Source organism: Barbus barbus (genome assembly GCF_936440315.1).
Source record: "Barbus barbus genome assembly, chromosome: 20".
Classification (NCBI taxonomy): Eukaryota; Metazoa; Chordata; class Actinopteri; order Cypriniformes; family Cyprinidae; genus Barbus; species Barbus barbus.
Window position 1 is genome coordinate 30,442,619 of NC_136748.1, and position 24,865 is coordinate 30,467,483.

General features: G+C 34.6%; 1 protein-coding gene across 1 annotated transcript in view; it reads left to right on the plus strand.

Moving 5' to 3' along the window:
* Positions 1-6,491, plus strand: part of LOC306886304 (bcl-2-modifying factor-like) — a 27,983-nt gene extending 21,492 nt beyond the window's left edge. The window contains exon 4 of the mRNA XM_079443310.1: positions 1,556-6,491. Within this exon, the coding sequence (XP_079299436.1) occupies positions 1,556-1,663 (108 nt within the window). The 3' untranslated portion in view covers positions 1,664-6,491. The remainder of the gene's footprint in view (positions 1-1,555) is intronic.
* The last annotated feature ends 18,374 nt before the right edge of the window (positions 6,492-24,865 follow it).

Below are 24,865 nucleotides of genomic sequence, written 5' to 3' on the forward strand. Positions count from 1 at the left end.
AAAAATTGTGCAAAATACAGTTTCAGGGCCAATAATTAATGTTTTTGGCATTTAATTCTTATAAAATATAGATGTTTGTTTATTTATTTATGTCTGTCCATGAATTGGCCTCACTGTTCCAATACCGTTGGAGGGCACTGTATTTATATATATATATATATATATATTTAGCTGCTTTTTCTCAAAAACATAGAGAAACATAATGAAGACAGGACTACTACTATCTGTTTTAACGTACTGTTCATATACGTATTACTGACCACAGCTCATTTGTATTCTGATTGATAGTGTTAATATTGGAAGTGTAGTATTGGTACATTGTCTGTATGTGAAGGTGAGTGCTCTGTTTGAGATTGCGTGGCTCCATGCATCAGGAACAGACAGCGTTTGTTGTGGAAATACTGTCATGTTCTGCTGTCTGGATTTGACTGTGTTTACCCAGCTATTACATCACTGCATCCTCACGCGAGCTGCTCGCCCGTATTACACCAGTGTCATAAGATGTGATATGACTGATGTTATTTCAATGGATTGTCTCATGCAGCAAAATATATACCCGTTTAATAAACCTTCAAGTAACAAAAACACAATTTACATTACTAAATTTACTTCAAGGCGCATGAAAATGCATTTCTAATCTTAAAATACATTTTGGGTAAATTAAATGTAAAAGATAAACCTTTAGGCCATTTTTTGCATAATTTGAAATATATAAAAAAAATTATTTAATGTTTTATTTTTAATTAATGTTTATGCTTGTTTTGCTTGTGTATTTATAATCTTTGGAGCTGTTTCTGTAGTTTATTTGAAGCAGAATTCTGTCACGCAATATTTTAAAGACTTGCTGTTAAATTATTGTATTTCTGGAAAGCAGATTTACATTGATCATTATTTTATTGAATAAACATGTAAAGAAAAAATAAATATATTTTAAAATATATCTGAAAATATTTTTTTTGCTATATGATAATATAATACATTTTAAAAACTCATTATTAGCAATACATTTGGGCCTTTTTTTGCATAATTTGAAATATATTAAAAAATGTATATATACTTTTTTTTTGCCACATGATAATATATTTTAAAATCCATATTAGTAATATATGTTGGCCATTTTTTTAATGATTTGAAATAAATTTTAAAATATATATTTTTTGTTTTTTGCCACATAATATAATATATTTAAAAATCCATATTAATCATATATTTGGGCCATTTGTGTGTGTGTGTAAAATTTGAAATATATTTTAAATGTTGAATGAATCACCGGCTCATATTTCACCCAAAAACAAAGAAAATAAAAATTTGTATTTTTTTTAGGAACATTAAGATTATTTTGCATTATTACATTATTTTAATGCCAAACAAATACAGTAGTCAACATTTGAAGTGGATCAAAAGAGTTAATCAAAGTTGTCCTGAGACCAGAACGCTTTTAGGTTTTAGGATACCCCTGATTTGATCCACTTCAAATGTTGACTACTGTACATGTACCCCCCTAAATGTCATGTACCCTGTAAGTCTCATTGTGATGTGTTTTTTTATTTTGCAGCGGCACAGAAACCAAAGGAACCGGGAGCCGCTGTGGTGGCGCGTGGCGGTGACATTTTACACGCTTCTATTCGGAAGAGAGGCCAACGCAAGAGCAGATCGCAGATGAAGCGCCTCTCAAACACTGCCATCCGTGTCCCAGTCCTCATGACGGAGCGGGGCTTTAACGGCACTGTCTGAAATCTAACACGGGTTTTGAGGGGAAATCAGAGACTGGAATGAAGACGTCTCCGCAGGACGGGGGCGGTTTTTATCGTCTTTTTTCCCCATGAAGATGCCATGATGTTCTTGAGATTCTAACAGGAATATTTTCATAAACACGTTGAGGTATTTTGTACAGGATGCTGTTTAATTTTCTTTGCACTTCCATACGTGTGTATCCGGATGACCTCCATGAGTCTTGGGAACGCCTTACTGTCCCACCCCACCCATAAACGGAGGATTAGGACGGGATTTTCCTTCAGAAATCTCCCAAGACGTCAAGCAATTTGACAAATCTCCAAAGAGGCTGTTTCTCAGAACAAAAGCTTTTTGCACCTCATTTCGTCCAGTTTTCTTGATGTTTTTACTTTTTTATTACATAATTGTTGGATTTTTTTAATGTTCTTCCTATTTTTTAGTTTAAATACTTTTCGGAAGAAGAGGCAAGGATGATCTAGACGCCTTTTGAAGAGGGTTTGATGAAGTCAATGATGAGTTGATGTACTGCTGTTATTGAGTTGTCTTTATACTTCATTTGATTTGAGTTTTGACGCAACAGCGTGAAATATTACTGGATTGGCTGTTTTGTTTGCTCCAATATCATTTATGTATGATTTCGGGGAAGCAAAGGTAGAGGAAAACTGTTATCAGGTCTTAAAAATTCACCAAATTTTGGAAAACATTAGAATAAAACATGCAAAAATGTCTCACTCAGGTACTTAAAGGGACAGTTCACCCAAAAATGAATGTTCTGGCATAATTTACTCTGATTTGCCCTAACAAAGTTGTTTCATGATTAACTTCCATAGTATGGGAAAAAACATATACAATGGAAGTCAGTGGAGACCAGAAACTTTTTGGTTACCAAAATACTTCAGAAATATTTTGTCATCATATTTCTGTTATCATTTATTACCCTCAATATGTTTCCTAAACCTGTATGAGTGTCTGGTACCCATTGACTTCTATAGTATTTTTTCCATACAATGGAGGTCAATGGGTACCATCAACTGTTTGATGACTAACATCCTTCAAAATATCTTCTTTTGTGTCCAACAGAAGAAAGAGATATAGGTTTGGATGGAATGACATGTGGGTGAGTAAAAGACAGAAATGTTATTTTTGGATAAGCTGTCTCTTTAAATCCACTAAACTTAAAATGGCCAATAGATACAAACCGGTTTTGACATATCATAACGTTTCTGTGCCTATAACACGAACAGATCATCCTAGACCGTGTTTACATTCACATACAGCAAACATATCAGCCTCAGCAGCACAAATCTCTTTTCATAAGTCGTTTTGTTTTTATATATCATCTGTAACTGGTTCTCTTGCCTGTTGAAGATAACCCGAGCAATACTGTGTAAATCTGTGAAGTTTTCTCCTCTCAGGACTCTTGGCGCTTTTGATTTTCCTGTTTTATTTGTACTTTTATACCTGATCTGTAAAGTTACGGTGATGTACATTTCTTTCTTTTTGCTTTTGTTTTTTATATGACCACTACTTTGTAGACATAAGGAAGAACTTGTTCTGAAATTTGTTAAGACTGTAATTATGATATTTGAAGACACTGATGCATTCAATGCTGTTCCTCTGATTTGTCTGTCCTGTGTTTTGTTTAGTTTTTTCATCTTGAAGGAGTGAAGCATATTTTGTGAGACTTTGGTTCAGATTGATGTTTCTGCCACCTCTGAAATCATGCAGTTTGTTCATTTCAAATCAGAGATGATGGCAGAACGAGCAAATGAAGGAAAACATAGACTTTTTTTAATGACTCTTTGAAGACAATACCGATAAAAGTCCTCATCATTTATTAGAACCGTGTCAAATATTGATTTGAAATCCACTCACATTCAGCTCATATTTCACCCAAAAATCAAAAGAAAATACTTATATTTTGCATTTAAACTGATTTTTAGGACCTTTTAGTTTAGGTTTATGCTATATTTGGAAAGTGAAATTAAATTTTCTAAATTTGTTTTATTTTGTTTTTTTTGCTTTTGTTACTTGCTCTATATTTTAGATGGGGAGTAATGTAACACAATGATTATTTAATTTAATTTGTGATTGAAAATCTAAATTTTCATAACTTAAATGCAGTATACAGCATCAAAATGAATAGAAAAGATGCTTAATTGTCAGGAAAATACAATTGTGAGATAAAAAATTGCAATTACCTTTTATAATTATTTCATGGTGGAAACAAACAAAAAAAAAGACAGAATTGTAAACTCAGAATTCTGATTTAAAAAAAGTCATAGTTGTGAGTTTATATCTTGCTATTTTTACCTTTTTTTTCTTAGAATTGCGAGTTGATATATTCTGTTTCTATCTGGCAATTAAATGTTTTTTTTCTAATGTAATTTATATTTGAAAAATTTAGATTTTCATTACATACAGTATTGAATTGAATAGAAAACTTGCTTAATTGTCATGAAAAAATGCCAGTGTCACGACGCTCTTAAAAATTGGCTTGAGTTTCTTTATTGAAAACTTGTAAGTTTCTTCTGATTGTGAGGTGAAATGTGTCTGAGGTGTGCCGTGTCTCTGTGGGTCTGGTGTTGTAAGTGTACTGGTTTTCAGGACTGTATCTGGTGCATCAGTACGGTACAGGGTTAGTCTCAGTAGTTCTCGTTGAGGCGGAGGCCGCGGCTGCATGATGTTGCGCGAGCTGAACGTATGTTTCCTGCAGATTGTGAACGCTGAGCCAGCGCCGCATGTTCTCCCGCCGCTCACGTATGTGCACGCCTCCACTTTCCTTCACAACGTTTTAATTTATTTTTCTCTTATTTATTTTGTTTCTCTGTTTTTTGTATATCGTCCCATTGCTACTGTATAAATTTGATTGTGCAATTCTTTTCTTTCTATGCCTCGATACTAACGTTTTGTTGTGCATTTCTGGTGTTCGTTGTGTTGCTGAAGGAGGTTTCGGATGCTCAATGGTTTTAATCTTTGGTGTCTCTCAAATCAACAAAGTGCCATCAGATGAATTGAGCATGAGGAAAGTCAGAGGAGAGATTATATGTAATCAGGTGGATCTCACAAAAACACGTCCAGGTTGGGTTTCGCACCAAAATCCACTAGAAGAAATTTTTGCATTATTAATTTGATTTTCATGACATAGAAGCAGCTCCAAATTCTCATTACAGTGGTGTGAAACATTTGACCTTTGGGTTTGTATGTAATTGTTGCTCTTCTGATTGTGGGCTCAAATATATGGAAGCTTGATTCCACCACAGAACTAAAAAAAAAAAAAAAGGAATTGTGAATTTTTTTTAAATCTGAAAATTTTGATGTTTTTTTCTTGGAATTCAGATTTAATCTCACAATTCTTAGTTTTTTCATGCAATTTGGAGTTTATATCTCACAATTTGAACTTTTTGATCATTTCTAAGTTTATATCTAGCAATTCTGAGGTTGTATTTCGCAATTATGAGTTTATATCTTGCAATTCTGACATGTTTGCGCAATTCTGAGTTTATAGAGATATGAAGTCAGAATACAATGTAAACTAAGAATTCCAAGTAAAAAAGTCGGAATTGTGAGAGAAAATGTCACAATTACCTCTTTTTTTATTCTAATAGGGGACAAAACCTGAATTGCGAGATACACAAATTCGAGAATTGCGAGAATAAAAGTCTGAATTGTGAGATAAAAAGTCACACATTTTTTTTTTATTCTGTGGTGGAAACAAGCTTCCATAGAAATATGACCTGGACGAGAAACTAAATATGAATTCTGCTGCTGAGGATCTAAAAGCTGGTTTAATCGTTCCAGTAGCTCAAGGATCTGACTCCGAATCATTGCATAAAATCAAAATACTGGAGATTTTGTGAAGTGCTTTATCTCCGTTTCTCTCTTTTTACATGCACTGGAAAGTACTTTGTGTTTGATTGAATCTCGAGGGTTCTTGTATCCCAGTGTTAACTGTGTCTCTCTAACATGTCGCTCTTCTGAAGTTTTTGTCGAAACAAATATGTTTTTGATTCTCTATTTGGTTTTTTTGGCATCTGACAATGTGTTTTGACTCAAAGGGTAACAAGCACACCTTGCTGCCCAGTATTAACCCACGATGAAACCAACGGTGTCTTTAAATGTACTTCAGTCCTTCATTGTTTTCTTGATATTGACTGTTATTGTTGGGGCTCATTGGTTTGGGTTTCTAAAATGGATTTTCTTACTGAAATTTGTAGCTTTTTGAAGGCAGATGTTTTTAACGTTGTAATTTGACGAAATGTTCTCCACTGAATGATTTTTTAATCTACAAATGGATTTGAAACATTCCTTGTTAGTCCAAAATGATTTTAATACTTGCATTTAAGACATTTTACCATTCTGCAGATTTGACCCCTCCAGGCCTTCGTATATATCCAACATTTGGCGGTTTCTGTTGAAATGATCCCACTGGGAAACGCATTGATTGTTTATCTGAGGTCTCGCTGCCTTTCATCAAGTCTTGAGGTTCACACACACTCACTGTACACCAAGAAATGAGACCCAGCGATGATGTAGCATGTGTGTAAACATTGACTGTGTGTCTTCGGGACTGTATTGTGCACTTCCTCACCTTGGTTTCGTTTCTCTCATGTTTTTAATACAGTATGGAAGTTATAGTTTTTGTTATATAGTGCAATATGCTGTACATAAGAGCTTTGCTCTACGAAATACTTTTCTGAATTTTTTGGTTGTTTTATTGGTACACTTTTTTTTCAATAAAAACATATTAAAGTCTGAATTTCTATGAATAATTATTATTTTCAAAATTGTGCTTTTTAAGTTGTGCTGATCAAGTTTAGGGAGCACAACTAGTACCTTAACTAACATTAATACTTCAGGTTTTCAGGACTGAGCTCGTACTTTTTTTTTCGTTTTTAATGTATTATGTAAAATGTTCATTTGACCCTAATTTCTGAACTATTTCTAATCCTGCACTTTCAGATCAGTTTTATATTAGTATTTTTACATACTATTATAGTATTTATTAATATTTTGAATTATCTTTTACTTTTATATTTTCATTTAAGTTTACGTTTTAGTTTCTAACTAACACAATAAAAACATAAAAATAACAAACATGATTTTTGAAAATAAAAAAACCTGAGTTATCTGTTTTTGCAAATAAAGATATATATATATATAGAACTTAGGACTTATTTCAGTTCCAAGGCAACATTTCTACTTTTCTTTTTTCATGTAATATTTATATTTTCTTTTATTTCCATTTCTGAAAATTATTTAATTTAGTTTTAGTCAACAATACCAACAGTGTCAGGTTCAGTTTGACAGGAAATGTCATGGGCACACTGTAAAAATTGTTTTTAAATAATAATAATTTTCTAAATATTTTCAAAGCTTATTACAATACATTTGACAAGAAAATACTATTTCAGTCTTTCTGCTTCAAAATTTCATATTTAATTCAAAGCATTACTTGTCATTGTAATGATTTATGTAATTTACTAGCAATTTCTGAGTGAAAAGGGTTTCTAGTCCAGTTTTTCTCAGTGTACTTGTGTCTGTGCCTAACTGCTGTTAAACTAGTGTGAGTGATGATGAGTATGTAGTAGTTTGAGTCCAGCAGCCTGAGGCTGTTATTGGCGTCATGTCGTGTGGAAGCGTAATGATTGTTCAGTATTCTGGCTGCTGGAGACTGAAACTAGCTGCCCGCTGTTTGCCTCTCCCAGAGCGAGGTCATTAATTCAGCCGCACCGCTGCCCACACTAATGACCGCCTGTCACACGCGTCACGTGACCTGAGCCGTTGGCATATTACAGGCCGATTGGAGCCTCGTGCCCATTTATACAGCAAACAGAACAGTTCTTCTGCATTAATGTCAGTGTTCAGAAAGGTCACTTTGCTTTATTTGATGCACAGAGGGAGATATTTGTAATGTTCCCCTCAAATAAATAGCTGATTACAACACCAGTGACCTTCTGAAAGTGATAGAGGGCTTTCACCTTAAAAGTGAAACCTTAATGTTGTGATGAAACCTCTGACACCAAGTGTTGAAGCTCAGTGCATCATCAAAATGACTAAAACAGAAAAATTCTAAATAAAAACTATTGTATGATACTAAAATACATTAGTATTTAAAAAATGTATTTTAACCTTAAAACCAACTGTTTCATGTTTGAGATGCACATTTCTAAGGCCTCTAAATGATCAGCATCTTGTTATGTAATAGTGAGCGTAAATATATAACATAACTTTTTCACAAATTTATGATTTGATATATGATATTTATGTCATCATTTCAACCTGTTATCTCATAATTATATATTTTACCTCATAATTATGTTTAATGTTATAATTTTGACTTTTTATCTCAACATTATGACTTGTGTCATAATTATGACTTTCTATCTTATAATTATGACTTTTTATCTCAAAATTGTGAATTAGTGTGTAATAATGTTGACCTTCTATCTCATAATTATAACTTTTTAACTCAAAATTGTGATTTAGTGTCACAACTATGACTTTTTGTCTCACAATTGACTTGCCATAAATTTGACTTTCTATATCATAATTTTGACTTATCTCAGAATTGTGATTTAATGTGTCATTTTTTTATTATTATTTTTTTTACTTATAGTTGACTTATGTCATACTTTTGACTGTCAATATCATAATTTTGACTTCTATCACAATTATTACTTATGTCATAATTTTTACATTTTAACTCATAATTATGCCTTTTTTTCTCATTTTTTACCTTTGTCATAACTTTTATCTAAAAATTATGGCTTAGTATGTCATAATTTTGATGGTTTAACTCATAATTATGCTTTTTTGTCATAATTTTGATCTATCTAAAAATTTTGACTATGTCATAATTTTGACTTTCTAACTCATAATTATGACTATAAGGCCCATCAAAGCCTTATGTATCAAATGTGATACTCAAAAAAACACATGCATTAAACTTTAAACATACAAACTTTATGTATGTCTAAAGTTTCAATAAATTGTTCCATTTCAAAACATTACATTTTTCTGACTATTATTTCACATGTCAGGCTTTGCAGGTTTGAGATTAGACATGCATTTTGTAGCTCCGCAAGCATCAGGAGCAGCATATGAAGTTTGTTTGAGGAGAGAGGGGGTTGTGGGACTGAACGCCTCCGGCAGCGGCTCTGCTTGGCTCAGCACTTTTCAGTGAGGACGGAGTCTTGGCAGCTCTGCCTCACAAACAATGGCCCCTGTGTTCTCCAGCCGTTCCCTCGCAGAAAGAGACAGCCATTAGCTCCAGAGTCTATCTCTGAGGTCAGGCGCGGGGTCACCAACAAGTGCCGATCTTGTTTACGTCTGAGGAGCCCATCAAAACACGAGCTTTCCTCCACTGTTAACCCTTTACTGTCTCTGTCACAACGTTCTGTTCTATCTACATCTTAAGAGACTGAATGGCTAATGTTTTATAATGGTATATTTAATAAAACAATCACTGTTTTTGCTCACCGATATACAGCAGCTCACGCTCACACACACGCCTCATACTGACAAACCACAGAACACACTCACGGCAGTAACAGCCGACACAATCACACTCACACTGGGAGGCAATTGCTTAATTACTGTCTTTAAAACATGCACTTGTTTAGTCAGAACCTCACACAGTAGTTTGGGACTGACTGCAGCAAATACTGTTTGATCACTTTTCACCACATGCTTGAGCTCATATTGTTGAGTGAATTCAAAAAGACGGTCCACGTGAATATCTCATGCGTCTTTGACTACTAATGTGATTTTACTTGTTTTTGGTGAGGTGCTCGGTTAAATGAATGTTTCAGTCCCAATACAAGAAAGTTATGGAGTGTTGTGTGGATTTGATTTAATGTTATGCAAGACCATTTCTGCCACATAACAAAAAATATTATTTAGTAAACTACAATTATGAATTTTATTTTATCTTAGAATTTTGTCTTTTTTGACATATTTATGACTTAACATGTCACAATTTCTACTTTTATTTCAAAATTGACATTTCATGTCATAATTATCTCATAATTATAACTTTTATCTCAAAGTCTTAGTATGTTATAATCTCAACTTTTTCTCATAATTATGATTTAGTATGTCCTAATTTTAACTTTTATTTTATATCAAAATTATGACCTGTCATAATTTTCTTTTTTCGTCTCATAATTATAACTTATCTCAAATTTATGACTTAGTACATCAAAATCATGATGTGTCATAAGTTTGTCTTTTTATTGAGTTTCTATCTTATAATTTAGCTTTTTAACTTATAATGAGTTAGTATGTCATAACTTTGATGTATCACCTTTTATCTCAAAATTGTGATTGTCTCATATTTATGATTTTTTTTTTGCTCATAGTTGTTTTATGTCATACTTTTGACTGTCAATTTATCTCATAATTATAACTTTCTATGTTAAAATTATGACTTTCTATCTCATAGTTTTGACTTTTTGTGTTAAATTTACGACCTTTTATATCATCATTTGTTACCTTTTAGCATAAAAACAGTTTCATAGTACATCATAATTATGATTTACCACAGCATGATTTTTTTTCTTATGTGGTGGAAATAGGCTTCTATAGAAGACTTTAGTTTGCAAAAAGTAAACCAATGTGACAGAAATGCTTTCATAAGAGTTGTCTAAGGGCCAAAACACAACATGATAAACATTAAAATACATTGTTTTGAAAGTATAACCACTTGTAAAACAGACAAAATATGAATAATGTGGCAGAATCACTTACTATTTATTACTACGAGTTTATATCTTACCACAACAATATCACACGAATATACATTTGCTAACTTTTACATATTACACAACAGACACCAGAAACATGACTTTCATTGTAAGAGTCACCGTAAATGCAATGTTTGCTTGTTATCTTTACAAACTGATAACTGTCAAAGTTATTTTCTGTGGGAATTAAGATCATATCACAGATTCTGATTGCTTTCGGCACAGCTGATGCAGAGCAGAACTGCTGTACTTTAGTTTAGTTTGCATTTGTTTTGCCCTGCGAGACACCGGAGAAAAGCCGAAGCATGGCAGAGGAGTAACAGGAAACCACTTCACTAACTCTGCTGCATCTGTGTGTGTGTGTGTGTGTGTGTGTGTTTATGTGGTTTATGAGGACACAAATTTGTATAATGACATGGGTATGACAGAGGTATTACAATATGAAGGTGGTTTATGAGGACACTGCCTATGTCCCCGTAATTCAAAAGGCTTAAAAAACATACTAAATGGTGTTTTTTTGAAAATCTAAAAATGCACAAAGTCTCCTGTGAGGGCTAAGTTTAGGTGTAGGGTTGGTGTAGGGCAATAGCACACACAGTTTGTTCAGTATAAAAACCATTACGCCTATGGAGAGTCCCCATAAACCACAAAAACCAACATGTGTGTGTGTGTGTGTGTGTGTGTGTGTGTGTGTGTGTGTGTGTGTTGTATGGCCCGGAGGCTCCGTGAGAAGATCCTCACATAAACACAGTCGCTAGGCGGTAGCGAGCGCCTATCTTCTCCATATACTGTTGTGGTGCTGTTTGAGGTGTTGTATCCAAAACAGGAATCATTCGGCACAGATTTCTGACTCACTCTGTTTGTTTGGCTGCTCATTTATTTGAAACGATCTAAAAGTAGCCAAGAGCAGCAGACGTGCTGCCATCAGCCCAAAACCTGCAGATTACAGCGTCTGAATCAGACCGGTTCAACAGGTTCTGCTCGCGTCTCTGATCTCACGTACACAACAATCAGTCAAAACACAAGCACTGAATGCAAGTGACATTTACATTCATGCATTTGGCAGATGCTTTTATCCTAAGAGACTTACATTGCATTAAAGATACAGTATACATTTGATCAGATCATGCATTCCCTGGGAATCGAACCCACGACCTTAGCGTTGCTATGCTCTACTATTTGAGCTTTAGAAATAGTGTTGTTAATGACTTTATTGATATAATTATGCTCATCGCTTTAGAACTGCAAGAAGTTTGTATAAAATAAAAGTGGTGAAAATAATTTGAGGTTCAGTCATTATTATTGAGTTTAATTAGTCCCAGGTGGGGTCTGTACGCAGTTGTCTGCAGGTAAGAGTGTGCAAGATGTGACATTTACAATGCAACTATCATAATTAAGGTAATAATATATAATCAAATGTCATTTATTTTCATAGTAAACATCGCAAAAGATAATTATCACTCAATTTAAGACATTTGATATTAATTGAATTATGCTTAAAGCATGACAGTTACAATGCCACTATCATGTTTAAAACATTGTATTGGATAATTTTGGCTCTATCAATATGCAGGGTATTGAAATCGCTTTTGAATGCTCGCTGTACACTTTTGATTTGGCGTTCATGCACACTCTGTGTAAAGGAGCACGTCTTACAAGATCAGATATTTGCCAGTGAGCTCAGGATCTGTTGAGCAGCAAATCCTCCAGCATCTTATCAGTCATCTCTCCTCGATCAGTCATATGTTCAATGTACATAACAGTGACTGTAAAATATGTATTTTAGGTATGGAAATTACATATTTTGAGTTTTGATATTTGGGTCACTGCACTACTGTTTTTGACTTGCATGGACTAGTTTTGTTACGAAGACCTGGCAACCCTGGCTGTATTGAGCAGAGCAGACACTTTCAGTTTAGTGTAGCGCACCTTTCCCAACTGAACTAAATGATTTTTATTTCTATAAAGAGCAAAATGACAGTGGGGCAGTAAGCAAGTAGCCTAATGTACTAATGTGTGCGACCAAACAGCACCGGCTACCGCAGCAAGCACTTGCGTATTATTGCTCTTTTGTTGTTTTTGATTGCTTCTAAGTTGCTTTGGATAAAAGGGTCTGCACAATGACTAAATGTAAATGTAAGACTAGTGTGTTTATGCAAATCTATCGTTCTTGTTATGTGCCAAATCACGGGATTTGCGTTGGGATCCCAATCTGCTGAAATACGCAACTCGCGTTTCGTCTGCGTTTGATGACGTAGCAGTGTTTTAGTTCTGAATTAAAACGGTTTGTCAAGTGAAGAGATGTGGAATTTGATCCAAATGAAAATACGATTTGATTTAATAGATATTTTGCAAAAAGAGTCAAAAGATATGTGTTATAATTTACAGAAACTAATTTAAGTGGGAGGATATAAAAGAGTGTTGTTGTTTTTTTGTTTTGTTTTTTTATAACAGTGTATATATATTAGATATTCTGGTCCACACTCCATACGAGGTGGTAGCGGTGTTTGCCAACCGCCAGAAAACCCTAGAAGAAGAAGAGATGTGGATTCACTAGAACAGGTAAACATGTCAGATGTGTGGATGCTGTATTGATTATATCGATTTCTCGTTTTTAATCAATCTTGAATCGAGATCTTTTATTTAAGTTGCTTTCAGTTGATTAGTGAACAAAGACAGTACTATTGTTTGTGTCACGCCTGGCCTTCAATAATTACAATGAACTCTGTATTTTGTACTTTTGATATGAAACAAAGTCTCAGCTTTCAAATTCTGTCGGTTTCATCATGAAATACAAACAGTATATGTGGTTTTGTTGCTCTTAGTGTCCTGACAGTTCGTTGTAGCGTCGCGTGAATCGATCATTTGTGACCTGTGCTAGCAAAATGAATCACAATGAGCAAATTTTCAAAAATGACCTTCAAAATTATTTATTGGCTGAGCTACACCTGTTTGAAGACGAAAGGGTCAGCAAAGTCAATTTTGAGAAATATCGAGGTTCCAAAGCAAAATCACCTAACAACGTTGCATCTTTTCCTCCAATTCTTTTCTTAATAATCATTACTATGTTAATAATCACAATATAGCTATTTTTTATTTTATCTTTGATATAAGAACAGATGCAAAAAAAGAACAAATGTAAGAAAGAAAGAAATTTATAGGGTATTACTTTTTTCCTTTTACAGCTAAACAAAAGCATTCAAGTATAAGAAAAACAAATAATCAAATGTAAAAATTATTTTAGTGTGTTCATTACAAATAAATCGATTATTAAAGCTACAAAAGCAGTTCAATCAAGAGCAATCTCTTTTCTTTTATTGTAAGATTAACATTAATGAGACAGACGGCCTATATATTAAGACCTACTGATATCATTGCATTCCTACAGAAAAATAAAGATCATTTTTAATTACCATTTGGAGCATTGGAATCGCTAGACGAGGGCTTAATTAAGTTTTTGTGAAAACCTCCATTTTTTTTGCCTTAGCTCAAAATTAGCCAGTGCACATTCCCACTAATTTTGCCAGCACTGGTCACATTTCTGCTTGTTTACTATTAGTTATAGCAGGAAACAAACATGAATGAACATCAGAACAACTTACTGAAATCGGTAATGTAATCAATCAATCAGTGTTTCAACCTGGAAAGACGTCAATTAAACAGCTTGTGATCAATTAGGTCACGTAATGTCATAATTTTTACCCCAGAAAAGACATTCAGTGTCCTTATATAGTAAACTAGAAAAAATAACTGGAGAATTTTGATAAATATATTCACTATATTATATATTCATTATAGTTTTACTTAACCTGTTCATTATTTAATGCATGTTTGAATAAATCTGTCATGTAAACAAGTTTTTATTACAGCCACTGTTCAAATGTTTATATTTCAACAACTAAATTGGAGTAGAAACATAATTATATCCTTATAGCAATTTAAATATGCATATAAAACTTTTTATTTGAGTGTTGATTATTAAGAAAAAATAATTAATTGATGATTAAATGAACTATTTTCAGTTAAATGTAAACTTTAATTTAAGTGTTTGGTAAAAAAAAAAAAAAAAACCTGAGTAACACAATAAAACAGACGCAGGATTCAGTGAACCATGCTTTATTTGGAATATTTCTTCAGTATGAATCCACGTGCATGTCTAACACTGATGATTATGGAGTTTCATAACTCAAATAGGCAGCTCTTAACTCATTTCATAACATAACATAGCTGTAGTATCAGGTCAGTCATGTTGTTTGAGTCACTGGATGCATCACATATGGAGCACAGGCAGCGGTCAGAGGGAATCAGTGGGTGTTTGCTGAGTTCTGTGAGTCACTCCCTCTCACAGCTTTGACACACACACACACACACACCGAAAACCCTCCACACAGAACCATTATGAACCCACTGACCTCTTCCGTTGGACTCTCATGCGCTGATGCCATTAGAGACGGCTGATTTTTATTGAAGTTTCTTTATGCGATGGAATAAAAAAGGTAATTGCAACATTTTATCTCACAATTCTGAAAAAAAAAAAAAAAAAGTAATTATGAGATATAAACTCAGCATTGCAAGAAATGAACTCTCAAGATATAAATGCAGAATTCAAACTTTTTCCTTGGAATTCCAAGATTGTATCTCACAACCAAGTTTTTTTTTCCAAAGAAGTTTTTTTTACAGAATCGCAAGATATAATCTCAGAATTGTGAGATAGAAACTCCCAATTGGAAGAAAACTGAGATGTAAACTTGAGAACTTGAGAATAAATAAAGAGAACTGCGAAATATAAACTCAGAATAATAAGTCAAAATTTCAGAAAGTCAGAATTGCAAAATGTAAGCAAAAAAAAAGAGATAAAAGAGCGAATTTGTGAGATAAGTCAAAAATACTTTTTTTTGTTGTTTTTTATTATATTGTTAGATATAGCTAAGCTCAAAATTACGAGATGTAGAAACTTGGAAATATATTAAGAAGTCAGAATTTTGAGATATAAACTTGCATTTGCGAGACAAAAGTCTTGGTGCGATATGTGAACTTGTAATTATGAGAAAAAAAATTATATCTCACAATTCTGACTTTTTTTTCTCAAAATTGCAAGTTTGTATCTCGCAATTCTTACAATTATGACTTATTTTCTCAGAATTGTGGGATATAACGTCACAATTGCAAGAATAAAAGTCAGAATTGTGATATACAAAGTCACAATGAACTTATGTTTTTATCCTGTGGCACAAACAGGCTTCCGTAGATTTGACCACGCTGCTCTCAGATCAGATGCAGTGTTTGTCTGAGCTGCAGAAGTGTGTTGATGGTGGTGTTTCTCGCTGTTGGCAGGAGCTGCAGTCAGACGTCTCTCTCCAGCAGTAATTAGAGCGAGTTCTGCTGGCATGTGTCTCAGGATTGGACAGATGAAGCAGACGTGACCGCAGGCCAGAGCCGGTCCACCTCATCCAGTGTGTGTGTGTGTCTTTAAAAGCCTGTGGAGGGGAAAAAATGTGTGTGAGATTCTGTCAGAAGTACAACACTGATAAGACAAAGAGAACAAGGGAAAACACTGCATAAGAACTGCATTACTGTAATATGACTTTTCCACGTTCATCTTCAAAATTTCACTTTAAATTAAATGTTACTTGCAGTTTCTTCGTAATTCTTTGCAAAATTTACAAGCCATTTCCTATTAAAAAACTATTTCTACACTAATTGTTTCAGTGTGCTCATGCATATATAGTAAGGTGTTTTTTTTTTTTTACTTTAGTACATTTGCCTGCTGTATGATAATCAAAGAACAATGGGAAAAAAATATATTGCAAAGTTGTAAATATGGACAATTGGAGTTTCAGGTTTTCTACTTTAAAATTTCTTATTTAATTTAATGCGTCCCTTGCAGTTTCTTTGTAATTGTTTGTGAAATTTATTAACAATTTTTGATTAAACATTATTTCTGCATATTTTTTCACTACATGTATAAAAGTGTATATGCATGTAAAGTTCAAAGTACTTTAATTCTGTACATTATTCTACTGTTTGATAGTCAAAGTACAATGTTGTAAATATAGATTATTGGAGTGCGTTTTACAAGAAAATACTAGTTCAGTCTTTCTACATCAAAATTTCATGCTTAATTGTTTCATTGTGAAATCATTTGTGAAATTAAGCAATTTTAGCAATTAAAAAGTTGTTTATACATAATTTTTTCAGTGAAATATTACACATATTTTCAGTGTACACATGCATATAAAGTAAGTGAAGTATTTTCAACTTCAAAGTACTTTACTTTTATCTGCTGTATGACAGTCAAACTACAATGGGAATTTTTTTTTGTAAATAAATAGATTTCAGTCTTTCTATGATAACATTTCATGTTTAATTGTTGTTTCTATGTAATTATTTGTTAAATCTATCAACTTCTGAGTGAAAATTATTTCTACTCCATTTTTGTGTATTCTACAATACTTCTACACTAAAAAATAGAACATAACTAAAGGGTAAAGAGTGTGTCTGTGTGTGTGTGTGTGTGTGTGTGTGTGTGTGTGTGTGTTTGTGTGTGTGTTAAATAACAGCAGCAGAAATGTGTTAAATGCATCAGTAAGTTTCAGGATCAATCATTTCAAACATTTAATTTAGCCAGTAATGTACTGCTTTAGACAGTCAAGCCTGTTTCCCAGCTAGTTAACAAATGAAACTTTTTGTTTTCTTTCCTGTCCTCCCCCGTCTCTCCCTCCTCTCGCTTGGCCGTCGTCCAGAGCTCCTCAAACAATCGCCTGAGCGGCTGCAGCCAAGCCCTGATGGCCATAAACAAGATTGTGGAGCCGTTCGTCTCCACCTCCTGCAGATCCTGACAGCTGTGGCGCAACACCTGGACGCCAGTGTGTGTGTGATTACTGCCATACCAGCCACTTCTCATCTACACATCAGGTTTGAGTCGCTCCATGAGCGCAAAATAAACTAGAGCTGCTCCATTATGGCAGAAATCATAATCACAGTTATTGTGGTCGAAATTGAAATCATGATTATTTCACATTGACTTTGGAAACATCATGCATTTGTTGAACTTTTACAAAAACATGCCTTTGGAGCAGTGGTTTTTCTACTTAAAACAATTACATGCTGTTTCTTATTTGTGAAATTTACAAGCAATTTCTGGGAGAAAATTGTTTCAAAACTGAAAACCATTAAATATTTATTCAGCATATAAAAATAATAAATAAGAATAAAAATATTATTATGTTATATATGTTGATATGTTGTAGTGCACTGCCACAACCTGAAAACTACTAAATACATTCATAATAATAATAATAAACTTTATTTTATATAGCGCCTTTAAAAGTAGCATCTCAAAGCGCCTTACATACATATACAAATACGAAGTAAAAAGATACACACAAAAGTACAGGCAGTAAAAAACAAACAAACAATACAAAGCCAGTATAATAAAACATAAAGTAATCACATAAAAGTCATCCAGCATAAGGTTCTTGTTTAAAACACCTTACAGTTTGCAGAAGATGAAACAATGGTGAAGATGTCAAAAGCTTTCCTGCAAACCTGTGTTTAATGTCAGAAGGTGTGTTCGGTGCAGTGATAACTAACACAACTCACATCACAATGAGATGTTTTATTCCAGTGGTAATCCGAGCAGGTTTATAATGCATCTGTAACTGGAGCTGATGAGAGTTGAAGAGTTCATCTTGAGCTCCTCGGGCTCATTTTGACACATTTACACAGCAGGCCTTCTCATTGGCTGTCATAGTTGCCAGGTTGGTATGGCTCTTGACTCGCTATTGGGCGCTTCTCTGGTTTATTTGCTGTTTATGCACATGCTTTATTCGTACTGTAATCCAATCAAAATAAGAAGCAAAACATGATTTATATGCAGGATTAAACATCTTCAAAACATTCACCTGTTTGTTTGAGCAGCCTGATAAGTCCGTACTGACTGTAGTGAGTTTGGAAACCTGTTTGGAAACAATAGCTGTTGCATAGAAGTGCTCAGCTCTAAAATATATTTGTAGTCATTCAATGTGCATCACAGCAGCTTCTCTGTGAAATAAAGCTCGCTATGTAGGTGTGGCGCTGATATAGTGATCAAGCGGCAGGAACTCTTTCATGTCAGGCCTCAGAACAGCAGATGTGGTTGTGTTGAACCCATGGCCTCTGCACGCCGCCGCTGAGGTTGTCTGCTGCGAACGCTGGTGGTTTTCCACCGAACTGCTCATCAGGGTTTAGATAAAGGTCTGAAAGGCTGTGGAGACTTGATTCAGTGAAAAGACTTACTCAGAAACACTCGAGAAACCGCACACGACCTGCAGGGTTCAACAGAACTCCAGATGACCTTTGTTTATTCAGTTAATGGATTTTTATCGAACCCTATAGGGCTGAAACATTTCATTTTAATTTGGCATCTGCATTATCTTGCATTGGTAACAAGGTACACAGGCGTTCAATCTGAACTTTTCTCTTAAATTGTTAATTTCTTTTCCCAATTTTAATCTGCCCAACCTGGCAACCATGCACACATGCACTGTCTGCATTATGGAATAATACATATATGTTAGTACTTAATGACTAATGACATGCTTTAAATACAATAGTTTGCTTTTTCCAGGTTAATGTAGTTGATTATTAATGGGAAAATGGAAATGAAATTGGTAAATTATTAAACAAATGCAAGTAAAACCCTGTTTTTAGCCTTTTTTAATGTTATATGTGAATGTTTTCAGTGTAATACTGATGATATAAAGATAAGAATTAGCTGTATGTTTATTTTAATTATCTAATTTGGCCTGAAATGTATCTGAGTGTTTGCCCTAGTGCTTGTAAGTCATCAGAGATCATGGTTTGAGAGATAAAGTCACGTTATCGGTCGATTAAACTGAGGAGTGTGGTTGAATTTCATAACCAAATCATTGTCAGTCTTATTGAGTATGTGAATCCAAACAACTACACAAGCTCAGTTTCACGTCATTGCATTCATTCTGCCACCAGGGGCACTATAGCAGACATTAATGTAAACGTCTTCTTCTACAGTCCGTTTCTTCTTTCAGATCAACTACCGTCATTGTGTGTTAATTGTAGGTTTATATGTCACTATAATATCTTGTTGCAATAAATGTTTTTTTATCGTCGGCGCCTCCAAAAGTGCATTTACTTTCATGCATGTGGTTGTTTTGTGCTCTCTGCACGTTTTGCCACTTTTTAGCATAATCAGTGAAGCTATTCCATCTAAAACAAGAAATTGTAGACATTGCAGGATGTTTCTGGGTTTATAGTGCAAAATAGACAAATGTTGACTATCGGTGCAGTTATTTTGGCTACAGTTCCAGTCTGAATAAGCGCCTTCTTCTCATTTGTCTTAATGCACTTTACAAATCAAATTAAGTCTTTTTTTTAACAAGCCAAAGCACGCATTTATTCTTAGAATGAGTTGTCATATTTTTCTCTTGAAAACATTAAAGTCTTGTTGTGGGAGGAGAGCTGGAGTAGCAAGCGCTGCAAACGCTTATCCAAAACTAGAGATAAGACTCGCTGTAAATAATCGTAGGAAAGCCAGCCGTAAGACTATTGTTTTGGCAACCGCTGACCTGTCATAATTCTCAGGCTTTGACAGGATTAGCAGATCTGCGATAAGCTCGTCCATGACGTCGCTGGTTCAAACAATAACTCATATTATCTGTCCTCCGGAGCACTGGCATCTTCCCTCAAGGCCCGAGCGAGTCAGATGGCCGAGATTAGCTCTCGTTGACTATTTAATCCATTTAGTGACCTGTGAAACAAAGACTGAAGGTTCAGTTTGTGACATCTGATGGGTTCAGAGGCTTTAATAGAAGACAAAAAAGAGTATTTCTTTAGACCACTTCATTGTCATGGCATCATAGAGAAGGTAAAAGCCCAAATACTAATGCTGTTCATATGTATGTGTGTGTGTGTGTTTGTGTATATATACATACACATACGCACACACATTATATATATATATATATGTATATATACATACACAGTTCTTTCTAAGCCTCAAATCTGATTGGCTGAGAGGAGTGTGATATTCAAGCAATATCTAAACTCCAACCATTTCACCATTTGTATCACTCCTCTTGCATTTTTCATAGGGAGTGTCATGGCGGACACCCAAATCCACTATAATTTTATAAATGTGATCCTGGAGCACATAAGCAGTCATAAGTAGCACAGGCATATTTGTAGCAATAGCCAACAATAAGGGGAAGTCGTGGCTTAATGGTTAGAGAGTTGGACTCGTAATCCAAAGGTTCCGAGTTTGAGTCTCAGGACCGGCAGGGATTGTAGGTGGGGGGAGTGAATGTCCAGCGCTCTCTCCACCCTCAATACCACGACTGAGGTGCCCTTGAGCAAGACACCGAACCCCCAACTGCTCCCCGGGCGCTGCAGCATAAATGGCTGCCCACTGCTCCGGGTGTGTGTTCACGGTGTGTGTGTGTTCACTGCTGTGTGTGTGTTCACTACTGTGTGTGTGTGCACTTTGGATGGGTTAAATGCAGAGCACAAATTCCGAGTATGTGTCACCATACTTGGCCGTATGTCACGTCACTTTCACTTTCAATACATTGGTATGGGTCAAAATTATTGATTTTTCTTTTATGCCAAAAATCATTAGGATATTAAGTAAAGATCATGTTCCATGAAGATATTTTGTAAATTTCCTACCGTAAATATATCAAAACTTAATTTTTGATTAGTAATATGCATTGCTAAGAACTTCATTTGAACAACTTTAAAGGAGATTTTCTCAATATTTAGATTTTTTTGCTCCCTCAGATTCCAGATTTTCAAATAGTTGTATCTCAGACAAATATTGTCCTATCATAACAAACCATACATCAATGGAAAGATTAATTATTCAAATTATGTATAAATCTAAATTTTAAAAACAAATACCCTTATGACTGGTTTTGTGGTCCAGGGTTACTGTTTTTGTGTCACAAAATGTAGTTTTTTAGATAATGAGCTCCAGGGCATCAGCGTTCATTCAGCGCTCATAAACCCTCTGAGAACAGCCTCACCTCTGCCAGATCTTCTGGAATTTACCCCTGGCTCTGATGTCTCTATAGTTGTTAAACATGGGATATAATTTGTTTTGGGTAAATTTTAATGGACAGTCTTTGGTCTCATTAATCTATCATTCATTCCAGAGCAAATAGTTTTGTCAGAGGGCAGAGTCTCATCACGTTATATTTTATGTAACTTTAATTTGTATGCCAGACTGCCTTTGTACTTTTGACTGAATTGCCTAGCAACTTTTATGATGGCTGTTGTTGTTTGTTAAATAAATAATATTTATATCAATAGTAGTATTTAATAATAGTATTTAGTATTGGGGAACGGTGTGTGTGTGTTTGTGATAGTGATTTTAGTTACATTATTCCACCATTAGATGGTGACAAGAGACTGGTTTTGAGTGATTCAGCAGTAATGACTTTATTATATTGAAAGAGACTGAAACAGGGTTGTAAACAAGGAAGGTATTTTTATTTTTATTCAACACCTTGTAAGACGCAGTCAACAAATGCATTGAGCAGCGCTGTCATCAGAAATCACCCTTAACAGATGAAAGGCTAGTACGACAAAGATATCGCTTTCCTCAGCGGACATTCAAAATGATGTTTTATTAACAAGGTTCTGGAGGAGTGCAATCAGATAATCAACTAATTTGGCGCAGGTAAAACTCGTTTAGCTAACTATCCTAACGAGCACAATGCGTATATAAATATCCCTCCTCCATCCCAACTCCTCACCCCTAGTCTATTTTTATCCCATTTTAGGGATAGAGGGAGTTCTCTGGGTTCAGGCCATATTCCGGGCTCGGAGCCCTCCCCCAGAACAGCATGCCAAAATATGCTTACTATTTGCTATCAGATTAGATGTAAGGTTGAACTCGTGAACTCATTTTTTATTGTGAATATGAGATTGAGCTGAAGAATGAACGCTGTATCAGATGAAGGTAATTAGATAGATTCCTAGGTGCATAAACCACTATAAATGAAACTGGCGAAAAGTTGCAAAAAAAAAAAAAGGCCTGCCCACAATGAGGGCGAAAAAAAAGCAAAGGTGAGATAACAACACAACTTTACTGAGAAACAGCAAATGCTTTGGTTGTAAATGTTTCAGACCTTCTCAAGTGCCCAACTTTTCACCTGCATAAATGTAAAATGTATATTCATAAATAATGACAATAAAGCATGCAAAAAAAAAAAGGCAAATTAAAGAGAAAAGCTATGGAAGTAATATTATCATCAGTACCTTTATTTCATATGTGCATTTATTATAAGAACCCATTGTAATTTTTAAGTGGGTTTTATTCTCATTTTAAACAATAACTGTTTAGAGAAAGTGTGTTCTCTCACTTGGATTATGAACTCATACTCTATAAATGGATGTTAGAAATGCATTGAAAGTAGTTTGTGTACCATCAGGGAAACTTGCCAAAAGATTTAATATCTGTCAAACAATCAAATGAATAATTACTAATGAATAATGTCAGTCTAAGAACTTAGTGAATAATGCCTCTCCATGAAAAGCTAACACTTCAGTCACAACTTGACCTTCTTTTTGCCTAAATGCATAAATGAAAACTATAAATTCATAAATAATGAGAATAAAATAGAGCACAAAAAGACAAAACGGTTATTAGCTGACACGTCTACAAGCATACTCATAGCAAAACTCTTCTGCTTTCAAGCTGTTTGGGGGTTTTCTGAACTGCAGTGATCATCTCGAACCTGTAGTTTCACTCGGACCGGCTTCTAATGTGCTTTTTTTTCTGAAAAAAACCCCCCAACAATGTAAAGAAACTCGGTCCCGGTGGAACAGAGCGTCAGTGTTCTCTCAGACTCGGGAACAAAGGCGTGTGACGCTGATTTTCCTGACGCCAGGGGGTAAAACCAGCATGAATGCGGTTGGCTTGTGTCCAGAGGTTTGGGTTAATCATTAGTGTCCACCCACCACTAAATGTCTCTCATGTGTGACTGACACAATCCCACAACCTCTGCTGACTTTCTCTTTACGGGACAGCTTTGATTTAGGTTGCTGTTAGGTTGCTTAGACTTATTTTTAACTTTCTTTCAGCTGTTTTTTCTTTGGACGAGGATAATTACTCCAGCATGGATCACAAACAGCAGTGGAGAAACGTGATCTGGTCGGATGCCACATGGGACAAATTTATTTGTTTGTCCAGAAGGGGTTCACGGTTCTCTCAGCGATACTCGCCCGAGGGATTGTGTAAACCGAGACGAGGCAGAGATGTTTTGTCAAGCGTGAGGACGTGTATTTGTTAATAATTCCACAAGGATACGGCACTTTGCAAAGCGTGATGCCAAATCAATCATTTTAATTGTTACTGAGTAAATATTTTGTGTGTTTCATAAAAACTAAATAAACTAGATGTTGTGAGGAGAAATATAAAGAATACCTATCTAAAATTAAAATTTATACAATGTTTCATGAGTTCTTTTTGAGATCTGAGTTTTGATTACTGATGAATTTGAGCAGAGTTTGGACATTGTTGAGATCTCTTCTCAAACTCTAGAGGAGACAGATGTTTTTTTCTCTCAGAAGAAGTTCTGCATTCACCTCACTTCATTTACCTGTAGTTATCAACTTTGTCTCAAATGTTTCTCATAAAATTACTAAGGAGAAATTTAAAAGTGAATGTAGAGTATATAAAAATAAAAATGATCATTTGATCTCAATTTGATGAAAAAAAAATGTTTGGCGAGTTCATTTTGAGATCTTTCAGTGTTGATTGCAGAGGAATTTGAGCACAGTTTGAGACATTTTAAAGACTTCTTCTGAAAATCTATAGGAGACAGATGTGTTTGTCTGTTTGTTTTTTCTCAGAAGAAACATCTGAGAAGCAGGTCTCTGAGAGTCTCCATTTAATCTCACTTCATTTATCAACTTTGTCTCAGATGTTTCTCCAAAAATAATGAAAACAAACCCGTCACATCCAGATGTAAAATGAAAGTGGAGCAGCTCATTTGAGAAATGTTGAGATCTCTCCAAAAGTCTCCATTTGATCTCATTTCATTTACCTGTGTGTATCAACTTTGTCTCAAATGTTTCTGTAAAGTAAATGAAGAGTATATAAAACTTAAATTGATTATTTGATCTCAATTTGATGGATAAAATAATTACTGAGCTTGTTTTGAGATGTCTGTTTTGATTACAGACGAATTTGAGCACATTTTGAGACAGTTTTGAGACTTCTTCTGAAAATCTAGAAGAGACAGATGTGTGTGCTTTTTGTTGTTTTTTCTCAGAAGAAACATCTGAGAAGCAGGTTTTCGAAAGCTCACTTCATTTTTCTGTAGTTATCAACTTTGTCTCCGTTGTTTCTCATAAAATCCCTG